Genomic DNA, 13,491 nt, shown 5'->3' with positions numbered 1-13,491 from the left:
AGAAGAGAGGCACCGTTCGGTTAGAAGGGGAGGTACCGTTCGGTGCAGGTGGGGAAGTACCGTTCGATGCAGAAGGAGAGGTACTGTTCGGTATAGAAAAAGAGGTACCATTCAGTGCAGGTGGGGAGGCACCGTTAGGTGTAGAACGGGCGGTACCGTTCGGTGTAGAAGGGGAGGCACCGTTCGGTGAAGAAGGGGAGGTACCGTTCGGTGTAGAAGGGGAGATACCGTTCGGTGTAGAACGGGCGATACGGTGTAGAAGGGGAGGTACCGTTCGGTGTACAAGAGGAGGTACCGTTCGGCGAAGAAGGGAGGTACCGTTCGGTGTAGGAGGGGAGGTACGGTGTAGAAGGGGAGGTACCGTTCGATGTAGAAGGGAAGGTACGGTTTAGAAGTGGAGGTACCGCTCGGTGTAGAATGGGAGGCACCGTTCGGTGCAGAAGGGGAGGTACCGTTCGGTGAAGAAGGGGAGGTACCGTTCGGTGTATAAGGGGAGGTACCGTTCGGTGTAGAAGGGGAGTTACTATTCGGTGTAGAAGGGGAGGTACCGTTCGGTGTAGAAGGGGAGATACCGTTCGGTGTAGAAGGGGAGTTACCGTTTGGTGTAGATGGGGAGGTACAGTGTAGAAGGGGAGGTACCGTTCGGTATAGAAGGGGAGTTACTATTCGGTGTAGAAGGGGAGGTACCGTTCGGTGTAGAAGGGGAGGTACCGTTCGGTGTAGAAGGGGAGGTACCGTTCGGTGTAGAAGGGGAGGTACCGTTCGGTGTATAAGGGGAGGTACCGTTCGGTGTACAAGGGGAGGTGCCGTTCGGTGTAGAAGGGAGGTACAGTGTAGAAGGGGAGGTACCGTTCGGTATAGAAGGGGAGTTACTATTCGGTGTAGAAGGGGAGGTACCATTCGGTGAGGAAGGGGAGGTACCGTTCGGTGTATAGGTACCGTTCAGTGTAGAAGGGAACTGCCAGCATCAAACATCAGCCAGGAGCAGGACACGCAGAATAAGTGGTGTTGCACCCATCCACAAGATGGAGGACCGAGGCAGACGAACATGCCATGGGGTCGCATGGTGGTGTGGTGGACTAACAAATACACATCATATAATCATACTATTTTAATAGTTTTACGGCCAGAAACAAGTCCACAAAATCGGATCGCCCACGGTTTCCGACATTTCACGCAGCTGAACAGTCCTTATACAATAATCAGCGATTTTGTCGGTTTCCAAAACACCCGCATGGCTTCATCCGCAGAGAGGATAGTCATCCAAGGACCGTAACTCTGCACGCAATAGCGGTGTCAAAATAACTCCGACAACCGCTTTCATACAGAGTTGTTACCAATCTCTCAGTGCAAGTTTAGTCGAACCCGCCCCCAAAAGACAGACAAATGGTCTCTTAAAACACGAGCATCCAAGCGCAAGCGTCTAGACCCTGTCCGTAGTCCTCGAAGTGCCGCTAGAGCAGACACATGGTCGCTTCGGGACCGGAAGTTCAATTTCCTGAACACTGAGGCCCCTCCGGTGAGCTTCATTTATCCCTATTCTAGCAGTCTCAGTCCGGGAAAAACACCGCCACCCGAACCGCTGTCATTCCTCCAGCCCAATGTCGGTGGAGCCTCTCTGGCGTACGAACGCGATTTTTGCCTTGTTTCTGTCCATGAGCCGCCATAGGGTCAATGCTATGCGTTTGCCCGGAGTTGAGAACCAGTTACCTAACCCCCCCCCCCCCCCCCCCCCTCGCCCTCCACTAACCCTGTCCCGATCACCACCGTCCGGGTGTTGTCAGCCGGGTGTTCCGTCCTCCGTCCACCGCCGTCCCACAATGTCATCTCCTGAGTGTCAGTTCGTGATGTGGAAATATCCCAGCTGGTGGTTACAGATAGATCCTTGATGACCCGTTCCCCAATTTCGTAGGCTGAATTTATCTGATCGCGCAATGAACTTGGTTTGATTGATCAACACGCAAACCACGCTGGATCGTGCAACACCTGTGTGTTCCCCTGCTCGTCTGCATACACGTGCGAACGTGTAACCGGGGGTAGTTCAGGACTGGTGCAAGCCAAGGAAACAGGGATCATCTTATTGATCAAATGGCTTGCTTTCCCATCCTTCAGATCCCGCACGCAAAACCCCTAGCAGGAGTTTGTTCCGCACACCAGGAGTTTGTTTCCCACATGAGGAGTTTACCTCTCACATCAGGAGTTTGTCTCCCGATCGTCGATTGAACCCCAGGCGTTCGATCCTGGCAAGACCCCCAATTACGTCGCATGAACGACAGCCAACGGCATAGTCAGGGCGGTGCGACTCCAGACTGGTGAATCAGAGTATCAGTCGGTCAGCACGCAACCTAAGCGTGAAAAGTATCGCTATCTTGCTGATGACTCAAGATATCGGCCTGTCAACGCGCTACAAAAGTGCGACACCCGTCGCCATCTTGCGGAGGCTGTTGCGTGGTTCGGTCGATTCAACTGACGTCATTTACGAGCGTCATCATAGGCTGATCACACAGTTCTGACACTGGGTCTGTGGTGCGAATGGTCATCGCTTGGTGTGCGCTGAAAAACAGACCGCGATCAGCGTGTGCCAGTCATTTGCCATATCTTTCTCTGTAGAATCAAGTCATCGAGGTTCGGCGAACGGCACAACGGAGCTGGTTTTCCGCGACATGTGTGGTGTCTTCTGGTTGTCCTTATTTAGTCACACATTCGGGAGTCATTATGGGCACATAAAACAAGTACGCTAAGGGTCGACCAATGCCTTCACCCGCAGTAAGTCTCCTCGATCATTAGTTGGTTCGGTGTTATCTGAGCCGCAGTCCACAGAACTCAAAACCTGGCGAGCTGTTCCGACCAGACTGAACTGTACTCAACCGCACGCTGCTCACTCAACGTCCTACACATGCTCATAACGACGCCTCCATACCTCGACGCAATATAAGCAACACGGCGGACGAGCACAAGCGCGCCGCGACAAGTTCCTGGCACGACGCGCAGCTGACGCCGCCGACAGCGCGACCCTGACGGCATCGACCGCCGAACAGACACCCCCTGCTGCCGTCTTCTGCTGTCGGCGACACCCCACGACAGTCACGAGCTCGCCGAGCGACACCGACGCCGTCCGCACGCACGCACGGAAAAACTGCATTAGGCGCGAGCGCGTTTTGGACTTGGGCGCGTGCAGCGCGCACACTGCCGGCACGGGCGCGGCGGGTGACGTGTCTCAGCGCAGGCGGCAGGGCGGGCTGCACCGGCCCCGACCGGGCACCCGGGCCGGCGACAACCGGAAGACGGCGCGAGTGACCAGCAAGGGCACGACAGGCATTGGCGGGGCGGCCTGCCCGCAGTGTCCGATGTGCCGGGGAAGTGTCACGCCCATTGGTCGGCCAACGGCTCCCAGGCTGTGTCCGCTTTACAGCTCTAAACTGACGTTGGCGGATGGGAGCCACGCGCGATCAGCAGATTGTTATCCGCCTTCACCGCTTCGGATAACGTTGGCCGGCCCGTCCCTGTAGCTTGTTCGGGCTCTCACCAGTTGCCATTAGCTCAGATAAGAACAACACACATAAAAAGCATATGAAATCTCCAGACGCCCACACCCACGCAGCACGAGCCTCCCACACCAATCCCAATCCTGTAACGATTCTCAAGACGCGATCTCGGCACAAGCTCGCCACGCTTCTCGGAGACAGGAGCGTCCTCGTGACGGTCGACCAGCGCGCCTGAGGCCGCGGCTGACCTCACGCTGGAGGCCCGGCGGGGCGCGGTGACGTCACGCCGGAGGCCCGGCGGGGCGCGGTGACGTCATGCCGGAGGCCCGGCGGGGCGCGGTGACGTCACGAAAGGAGTCCCCGGCTGCTCTCCGAGCGCGCCTCAAGACAGACGACCGCCGTGTCCTGGCCGGTCTCTGCAGCAGACCGGCAGATGGCGCACATTAAGACAGGGGCTTTCGCCAGGCACAGACGCAGTGAAGCCTTTATTCACAACACAGTCATTTAGGGCGCGTCTTCGTCGTGAAGTCAAAACATGCATCCGAAAGTGCTTTCACAGCGGGCTCGCTGTGCAGGGTACTGAGCGACAGCTAGACGCAGCAATGCAGCACGCGCAAAATATGAACAGCCTTCAGGTTTTGTGTCAGCTGTTTATCTGATGGCTGGTCATATTTTGCGCGGCTTGTGTGAATGTACCTGGCCATAGCCTACCGGAGCACAATACGCATAGCTAGGCAAACCTGTGTGATCTTACTTATTTCCGTCGCATGTTGCATGACCAGCAGCTTGCAATAAATCGTTGACACATACATAACCACTCGTGCAAATATTTACGTTTCATATGGCGAACAGTCACCGGTTGAACAGCCCTGTTTGGCGCGGAGACGATCCATCACTCGGCCGTATGTCGCAAGCCCACCCAGGTTGCCTCAGGATGCAACAGAGTGACGGGCAAGCGGCGCCGCACTAGCCGCGGCTCAGGATCGCACCCTGCGGCGTAACATGAGCGAACACACGACGGAAAGGGGCCAGGTCACAGGGGGAGACGAGAGACACAGGCTTCCGGGCCGACGAAGACGGAGCGGGAGGCCTCTCATCTCGGCTCGGGGAGTCCAGGCGTCACACGGACGGAGACGGGACGAGAGGCCTCCCATCTCGGCTCGGAGAGTCCAGGCGTCACACAGACGAAGACGGAGCGGGAGGCCTCTCATCTCGGCTCGGGGAGTCCAGGCGTCACACATACGAAGACGGGGCGAGAGGCCTCTCATCTCGGCTCGGGGAGTCCAGGCGTCACACAGACGGAGACGGGACGAGAGGCCCCTCATCTCGGCTCGGAGAGTCCAGGCGTCACACAGACGGAGACGGGGCGAGAGGCCTCTCATCTCGGCTCGGGGAGTCCAGGCGTCACACAGACGGAGACGGGCGAGAGGCCTCTCATCTCGGCTCGGGGAGTCCAGGCGTCACACAGATGGAGACAGAGCGGGAGGCCTCTCATCTCGGCTCGGGGAGTCCAGGCGTCACACAGACGGAGACGGAGACGGGACGAGAGGCCTCTCATCTCGGCTCGGGGAGTCCAGGCGCGATCAGCGTTACCGACGGAGACGGGCGAGAGGCCTCTCATCTCAGCTCGGAGAGTCCAGGCGTCACACAGACAGAGACGGGGCGAGAGGCCTCTCATCTCGGCCCGGAGAGTCCATGCGTCACGCAGACCCGGCGGAGGACAACAGATGAGGGTACACACCCGCAGACACCAGACGCACAAAATGCCGCGTTATCGTATTGTTTCCAAGTTACGCAAGCTGGCCTTGTTCCTTATCTCTACTTATAGATTCAGAGTTAGTCTTGACAAGGCCGTGAAGTATCTATACCATCACTTATCCCTTAGTGTAGACAAAAACACAGTGCTCCGAAATAGTGTGCTGTGATGCAGTGCAAGCTGTGGGTGAAGCATTCCCGTGTACGGCACACAAGTCAACGTCAGCAGATCAAACCGTGTCACAAGCATATATCGAGGCCAGGACCGAACGAGTTTCAGAGTGGACTGTTTAACGTCCACTTTAACAGCCTGTGCAAAATGACTGTAACCAAACGAAACAAAACTGACAGTTGGCAAGCAGGTCGCCGGACAGACAAGACAAAACTGACATGCAATCATTGAGCCTACAACTTGCTGGCGTTGATCAACCCATAGCCGGCACTGTTTAAATCAATGCACACGTGCCAGGGTCACGGCAGATCAAGTCAACCAACAACAGTGAAACAGGTTCCCTGAGACACTGGATAGCCTTAACACGGTTAGCACTACTCTGTCTAGGGCTGGAAAGCTACTCGCGCAAAAGGGCGGCTGCTCAAACAAAATCAATGGCCTGACGGCTTTAGGCGCGGGGAGCGACGCGGCGAGGCGGCGCGGGGAGTGACGCAGCGAAGCGGCGCGGGGAGAGACGCAGCGAGGCGGCGCGGGGAGCGACGCGGCGAGGCGGCGCGGGAGCGACGCGGCGAGGCGGCCGGGAGCGACGCGGCGAGGCGGCGCGGGGAGTGACGCGGCGAGGCGGCGCGGGAGCTGACGCGGCGAGGCGGCGCGGGGAGCGACGCGGCGAGCGCGCGGGCGACGCGGCGAGGCGGCGGGGAGTGACGCAGCGAGGCGGCGCGGGGAGTGACGCGGCGAGGCGGCGCGGGGAGAGACGCAGCGAGGCGGCGCGGGACACACATGGCACGTAGCGAAGCACACACCTTCGCCCATTCGACACTGCCACCCCCGGACCTCACCCAGCAAACTGTTCGTCTCCTCACACGACCGTTTCCTCGGGAGCGTCACGTTCCACGCCAGCTGAAACTTGCCCTTCGGGGTGTAGATGAAGCTGCCATCTGTGGAGAAGGCGGCCAACTAACGTTATTGCCGTGGCCGCACCGTGCCGACGGGAAACCAAAGGCAGCAGCAGAAGTCGGCCTATCAGAAAACAGAATATCGCGCTCAAATGCGGTTTGATTTACGATAAGTCCAGGCAACATTTCAAAATTATGCGCATATATAAATTATGCCATTCAGTTCTCAAAGGAACCCTGCACTGCACACTGCTACCTTAAATAACGAAATGTCTGAGTTCTTGCGTTTGCGCTAGGTGGGATAATTGTTCAATGGGTACCTTAACTGTCCAATCATTCCAGTCATGGCTCGGCGCTAAAAATATCCCAGCCAGTACCGGTATAGTCTCAATGCATAGAAGACAGCAATGGGATATCCGGATTCGCAACAGGGCAGCCGCAGAGGAGCCCCATGAGCACCGGTCCCTGTGGCCCCGGACAGGCCTCGGGCGCCTGCGTCCCCCTACCTAGCGCCGTCGGCGGTCGGAGGAAGGCAAGCCTGTCGGCCGCGGCGGCGACGCCGACCGCTCGCCGGTCAGCCAGTCAGGCCGGTCCAGCCGCCCGCCGGCCAGCCACGGCAGCTGACTGAGGCCGCGCCGGTGCGGCCGCGGCCGCGGTGCCATCCGCCGGGCCAGCTCCGCCTCGGGCAGCTCCGTCATCTGCTGCAGGCCTGCCGGGCCGGCCGCCGGAGTCGGCACACGCACACGCCCGGTCGGGGCCGCGCCCGGCAACGCATGCACTCACATGAGGGGATCACGGACGTGTTCAGTACAGCACAGACTGGTCTCCACGGAAAGAGGGAGGGTCCGGTGGTCAGGTGAGCATAGGGTTTCCGCATCCCATCAGAGGCAACAGGTTTGCACCGCACACCGCGGCAAGGCATATATGGAGCGACCATATGCAATCAAAACAAAAACGAACCTCAACCGAAGCCCGCCACAGAGGCCGCAGCTAAGGCCCAATCCCGTCACAGCAGGTCAACTCAGGGCGCCGCCAGGGCAGGGTAACTCAGACTCCGGCTACAACTACGCGGCGTCAGCTCCAACCGGACCGATCAGGCCACGGCTACAGCGGACCCGCCCGACTCCGTCAAACCCCTCGCAACTGCGCTACAAGCGTACGCTGGATCGGATGTACCAGAGCACGGGAGGGGACAATGGGACGCGGCGCCTACCCCCCCCCCCCCCCCTCCCCCCCCCCACCTCCTCCCCTCCCACTCCGCACGCTGTACGTCGTCCAGCGCGTGCTGACGTCACCACTCACACGCAGCGTGCACGGCGGCCACGGGCACGTGGCGGCGCGGGTCACGCGCCAGCCGCCGCAGTCGCACGTGGCGGCGGCAGAGGCGGCGCGAGAGGCGCCAGACCGGAGCCGGCGCCAGCAGGAACGGGTCGCCAGGCCGACGAGGCACGGGCGCGGCGAACCGCCGGCTCGGAATCCGGGCGGCGACGGGCTCGCCTCGGTCCGGCGCCGCCGCCGGTTGCCGCTCCGGCTCTGTGAGCACAGCATACTGGTGAGGTGGGGGCTGCTGTGCGTCCAGATCGGGGGGAGGGGGGGGGGGGGCGACGACGGTGACGGTGAACGCTCCAGTGCAAGCATCGCCGCTCTGCTGCGCGCAGAATGACAGATGACGATCGCCGGCGCGATCTCGACGATCGGCCGCCGCCGCTGGAGACTAAACATGTGGCCGGAATCACTCAAGATGCCTGCACCCAGGTAGCTGACGAAACAACAACCACTCTGGCTTTCACTCAAACCGACCGTGAGAATGCCGGTGGCCAAACAAGCCTCCCGCGGGCTCGCTAGCGCAACACGTCGGTCGCAGCATCCGTTCGTCACAGCAGCCCGGCCGGCGCGCTGCGTCCGTACCTGAGGCCGAACGCCGTCGCAAGCCGCCGTAGCGTCGCCAGAAGAGCCAGCACTGCGCGCAGAGTCGCGCCGCACCCCAGGCGACCCAACGCTCCGAGCTGACGGCTGCGGCAGCCCACGGAGCATAGTCACACGCCGCGCGGGCTTACATGGGACAGGGCAGAGGTCCGGGCACGCTGGGCGATCAGAAAGCTCGGGCTGAACATGCCGAGAGGGTGCCGGGCACATTACCCGACCGTAATTCGGTCAGACGCTGCCCCCCTCCCCCCCCCCCAAACGCTGGTCCCACAAAAACGCAAAAACATTAGCAGGACAACAAAACACTTCCCAAGAACACCTTGTGTCAGCCCGTGGCTAGATGCACAGTCGACTACCACATAACTATTCGCCTTGACCTCCTGTCCCGAACATGTTGTCCCGAACATGTTCATGCGAACGCTTCCGCCCCTGACCACAGCTCCCACCCAACCGGCCCGCCCAGCCCCGCACCAGCGTCAGAGGCGCGCGCACTGACCGGAGCAGCCGGCACAGGCCGGCCCCGGCCCGGCATCGTCCTCAGCGCAGGTCACGGGGCCATCGCCAGCGTCGGCCGGTCGCGCCGGCGGCACGCACACCCGCGCCAGGCGCGCGCGCGCGGCCGCCGCCGCCACCTTGGCGCGCCGGCGCAGAAGACAGCGGCCGGTCGTTTTCCAGAGGTAGTAGTACTCCACCAGCTCGGCGGTGCTCTTCCAAGGCAGCTGTCAGCGAATGCACGGGCCGTAAGGTGTCAGTGCCCGGGGATCGCGGCCAGGGGTTCGCCCAGCCCGCGCGCTCCACATTGCGACGGCTGGTCCAGCCGTCGCAAGGTGGAGCGCGGAGCTTTTCGGTCAGGTGTACGCCGACTTAATGCGGTACGTGAAATACATACTGTCACTCAATGTCAGAAAGTTGCAAGGAAATATACGCAGACGCATTAATTCAGCAAAGGTAGCGCATTTTGCAGGTAGTAAGGTCGGCATAAAAACGAACGGCTTCATTTCATTGCGATATAAACAAATTCACACGAGGAAGCTTGCGATTACAGGCACTCATTTGTCAGGCAGCCAAAAACGACAGCCAAGTCTGAGCAAGACAGCCGCAGCCTCAGCCTTCCAGCCTCCACCATACAGCACTCACAAAGTCTCGCCTGATCTCCGCGAAGTTCTTGCCGAGCTTGCCGAGCGCCCGCTCGAAGATGGCCGCCTCGTCGGCGGACCAGGCCTCCAGCTGGTCCTGGCACAGCGAGGCACCGCCGGACGGCACCAGCGCCGCCAGCGCCGCCGCCAGGTCGTACCCGCTCCGGTGCAGAGTGTCCATGGCGTGGAGCTGCGGCGGAGCGCCCCAGAGGTCAGGCCGGCGGCCCCGAGTCCCGCACGCTCTCCCGGGGGACTCCCGCGCGTCCGGACCGTTACGCCGGACAGGATCCCGAGTCGCACACCTCAGACGCAGCACGGTCCGGCACAGGTCACAGCCACGTGCAAGATTCTGCATTCCACGCGATGCGAACCGCCACCAGCCGTCGGCTGTCACCTGACAGACCAGAGCCTGTCTCACACCACAGTTCTGCGGACAACTTACACATGACAGATGTAGCAAAGCATCTAACGCTCAGTACATACAAAATGTGATTACGTGCAGCAGTAATAGATGAGCCGGCCACCCAACTGAAGTTAACCGCATCAATGAGTCGGGGTTCGCCTCACGGACAGGTGGAGGGCGGGACCTCACCAGAGTCACATCCCTGGACGCGGCGGCGGCGGCCAGGTGCAGGCTCGGCTGGCACACTGAGCCGGGACAGTCCAGCGCGCGCGCGAAAGTGCCCACCGACCTGAGGCGACCGGCGCAGCACGCATTGTCAGGCGGTGCACCGGTGAAGAGGCGCACGCGGAGAACAGGCGCTGCATCGGGCAGGGGGTAAACGCAGGGAAAAGGCGTTGCAGAGGGCACTGTAGGTGCACGCGTGGAAAAGGTGGTGCAGCGGGTGAATACGGAACAGGCGGTGCGGAGGGCAGAAGGCGAACGCAGAGAAAGGGCGATGCTGGGGACATTAGGTGCACGCGGAGAAAAGGCGATGCTGGGGACATTAGGTGCACGCGGAGAGAAGGCAATGCTGGGGGTAGTAGGTGCATGTGGAGGAAAGGCGGTGCAGCGGGCAGGTGAACATAGGGAGCACTCTCTGGCTGTGGAAGGTTTGCTCTTGGGGTATTGTGAGGGCAGGGACAACAGTATTCTAAAGGCAGGCACAGAGTGCTCTCTCTGCATGCATTCTGCATTCTGAACGCAGACTGACAGACGTCTGACGCATCATACAGTCGTTGTCACGTCCTCTAGCTCATCGCTGCGACCCCAAAATCCGATTGCGGTTTTATGTTGGCAATCACATTTTGGCCAACCACACTTCTGCATGCAAATTCAAATGTAAACACCAAAATCAGTCAAAGCTTCTCTCACATACACAAAATCACTGCATAACAGTAAACCATACTTTCCGACATCACACTTCTTTGTCTGGCCCACTTCACCTCACCATGCATATCAGCACCAAACCCCACAGACCATACCCCCTCGTCCCTGTCCCACTGACCGGGCCAGCAGCAGGAACCGGTCCAGCTGGTCGTCGGTGAGTCGGTGGCGCGGGCTCCAGAGCAGCGTGTCACGGCCGGTCGCCGCGCCCGGCTCGCCGACTGCCGGCACTGTCGCCTGGTGGCGCTCACCCAGCCGCACCTCGCCGCGGTCCGCTACCAGGGTGCGCTGCACTGGGTCATACAGCAGCGTGTAGAAGAAGCTGTCCTGTCAGCGGGAGACAAGACACTGATGACGTGCTGGTGGGGTGGCAGGGAGTGCTCAGGGCAGGCACGGCATGTGCCTCCTTCTTGTGATAAACGAACTGTCAGTGTTGTACCGGTAGCAGTGCGAAATTATTCGTCCGGTTCATTTGTTCGCCCAGTGCATGCAATGCTATGCAGTGAGGTTCACAGCACACCCTCCTCCAAGTACCCCTGCCTTGCTGTATGCAAGGCCCTGATGTGATGAAGCTTTGCTGAACCATGTCTTGAAGGCACCCTAATGCGAGCCTGACGACGCGAACCCCATCTTTACTCCCAACAGAGTTCTTCTTCACTACTTCACCTGGTTCGCCGATCCTTCCTCTCCCCCCCCCCCCCCCCCCCCCCCCCCCCCCCACCCACCCGTAGGTTCCCAGGTCCGCACCTCGCGGTCCAGGTACTGCTCTGCCTGTTCTGAGGCGGTGAGCAGGGTGACGAAGCAGCGGCCGCGGATGCATGATGCCGGCAGCGTCTCCACCTGGCGGGATGGGAACAGCTCGCGCTGGTCCACCAAGTGGCGTGGCTGAGAGCTTCGGCCACCAAACCCAGCGTCTTTGGCTCCACCTCGATCCAGCTCTATGGTATCTGGGGCCACACATATGGAACCTGGTCACGATGGTAAGTTGAATCCTGTGAGAATGTCATTGGAAAGCAACAAACGTTTCACAGATTTAGCATATGAATTGCACTTCATTGAATGTGTTTTGCATTTTGCTCTTTCATTTGCATTGGTTTCAATATCAATTTCATTGCAGTTTCACATGATATAACTAACATTGCACACATGTGGAAGAGTAAACCAGCATCACTTGTGCAATCGCTGGTGGACAGAGGGCAATAAAATGCATGTTTCTGTAAATGGACATACATACCACTTAAACCAAAGCTCACCTATTGATGCAATTAGAGATGATGGGATGTCTCCACGACGGTACAGACACGTCATCTTGGCTTCTACAACACTGCCAGTATTCTGCAAATGTGGTTTGTTCTCAGTGTGCATTTTACACTCACTCAGCTTATCAAGTTTGAATACCATACACACAGCACTGAAAAAGATAAAAAAGAAAAGTTTACTGTGGATATCAATAGAATGTTTTACATTTTTGGCAATTTTTCAACCCTTTCTCCATTCTGGTAACACACTGATTAAAATGGGCGTAACTCCCCTCCCTGTGTTTACATTGTGCAAGTGAAATACCCCAAAAATAGCATCCATTTAGCCTCTAACTGAGCCAAATAAAAAAACTGTGGTAACAAATACCCAAATACAACACATCATCACACACAGTTAAAATATGATGTTTGCATTCAAGGCATGGTTAATATTTGTTATTTACTAACATGCAATCTGCCAATGTCTGCACAGGTTTTGCTAACATAATGCAAGTTACAAACACTTCCATTAAATTGGTCCCTCTTCTAGTCTTTTTCATAGTTAATTCCAATTGCTGAAGCTAAAAACAACACAACAGGCACAAAATATGACACACAGCGGCATCCTAAATTGTCACCTGTTTCAGTTCTTCAATTCTGCGAACCTGGTATGGATCTGTGGGGGACACTTCACAATAAACATAATCTGTAAAAAACACAGGATGAGCATGAGTTCCTCATCAATGAACATGGTGCACCACGACACATATCGGTAATTACCATTAACCAGATAATAAGCAATGTGGAGTATGACAGGCATCATGAACTGAGATGAAATATCGAGGATCTTACAAGAAAATTGACTGCACTCATATGCTGATGTTTTACGACCTAAGCCTCCTCAATGCGCATTCTTCCAACGCATACTATCAAGAAGCCAGCAAACGCGCACCAAAACAAAACATCAGAAGCTGGGAAGATACTGTCAACAAACCAACACCCAGACAAGCATTTCGTATGGAATGCCAATGACCTTGATTCTTCCAGCTTCAACTTACCTCCAGCCTGATACGTATTTGAGCCTGCTGCGTGCACAAACATGTCCGCAAGGACAATAACAGCCCCTCAGACCGCCGACCCAAACGCCCGCCCTCGCGTATGACAATTTACCGATGTTTCGAAGCCAATAACAGAAGCGCCCGATTGGTAGTCCAGATGCCTCATGTGCGCAGCCTTTGTGTTCATCAGGAGCATTTATACTTGGGTCCAATAACGAGGAACCACTTTGATTTGAGATGATTGGTTTGAATAATTAGGCATTGCACCAGATCCTTGCCCACTTCATTTTACCTCAGAACTTCAGAAATATGCATGCAACATTTGCCGTGGCAAGTTCCGAGTGACAAACACCATCCCACCTTGGCCGATGGGGGGGGGGGGGGGGGGCCGGAATGGGTACAATCCCACCACGGAAACACCGGCGCGCCCGTCGTGATCCCCTTGCGCGGAAAGGCGACCTTTTCCTTCCTTCGTTATTCTAGGCACCTGTTTGTTCA

The 13,491-nt window shown here is 57.8% G+C and overlaps 1 protein-coding gene and 1 long non-coding RNA gene across 2 annotated transcripts; both read right to left on the bottom strand.

The window, feature by feature from the left end:
• Positions 1–2,611: 2,611 nt before the first annotated feature.
• Positions 2,612–6,852, bottom strand: LOC119093260 (uncharacterized). The gene is made up of 3 exons (XR_005093626.1): positions 6,815–6,852; positions 6,252–6,350; positions 2,612–4,475 (listed from the first exon to the last, which is right to left on the bottom strand). It is a non-coding gene; the product is annotated as an uncharacterized LOC119093260 (long non-coding RNA).
• A 1,330-nt stretch (positions 6,853–8,182) lies between these two features.
• LOC119094092 (metastasis-associated protein MTA2) lies at positions 8,183–13,078 on the bottom strand. The gene is made up of 9 exons (XM_037217168.1): positions 12,994–13,078; positions 12,574–12,641; positions 11,951–12,032; positions 11,445–11,644; positions 10,819–11,024; positions 9,963–10,062; positions 9,372–9,560; positions 8,825–8,953; positions 8,183–8,314 (listed from the first exon to the last, which is right to left on the bottom strand). Exons 1-9 carry the CDS (start codon positions 13,034–13,036, stop codon positions 8,183–8,185), a joined length of 1,149 nt encoding a protein of 382 aa, XP_037073063.1. The 5' UTR covers positions 13,037–13,078.
• Positions 13,079–13,491: the final 413 nt, after the last annotated feature.

Source organism: Pollicipes pollicipes, unplaced genomic scaffold, assembly GCF_011947565.3.
Source record: "Pollicipes pollicipes isolate AB1234 unplaced genomic scaffold, Ppol_2.1 Scaffold_4002;HRSCAF=4701_pilon_pilon_pilon, whole genome shotgun sequence".
NCBI classification, from domain to species: Eukaryota; Metazoa; Arthropoda; class Thecostraca; order Pollicipedomorpha; family Pollicipedidae; genus Pollicipes; species Pollicipes pollicipes.
This window is presented reverse-complemented; position numbering and strand designations above follow the sequence as displayed.

Coding starts and splice junctions, on each gene's coding strand:
- LOC119094092 (XM_037217168.1), bottom strand. CDS start 13,036: ATGTTTGTGCACGCAGCAGGCTCAAATACGTATCAGGCTGGAG. Junction 10,063..10,818: donor CGGTTCCTGCTGCTGGCCCG/GTCAGTGGGACA, acceptor CGGTCGCCTCAG/GTCGGTGGGCACTTTCGCGC. Junction 8,954..9,371: donor CGGAGATCAGGCGAGACTTT/GTGAGTGCTGTA, acceptor ATTCGCTGACAG/CTGCCTTGGAAGAGCACCGC.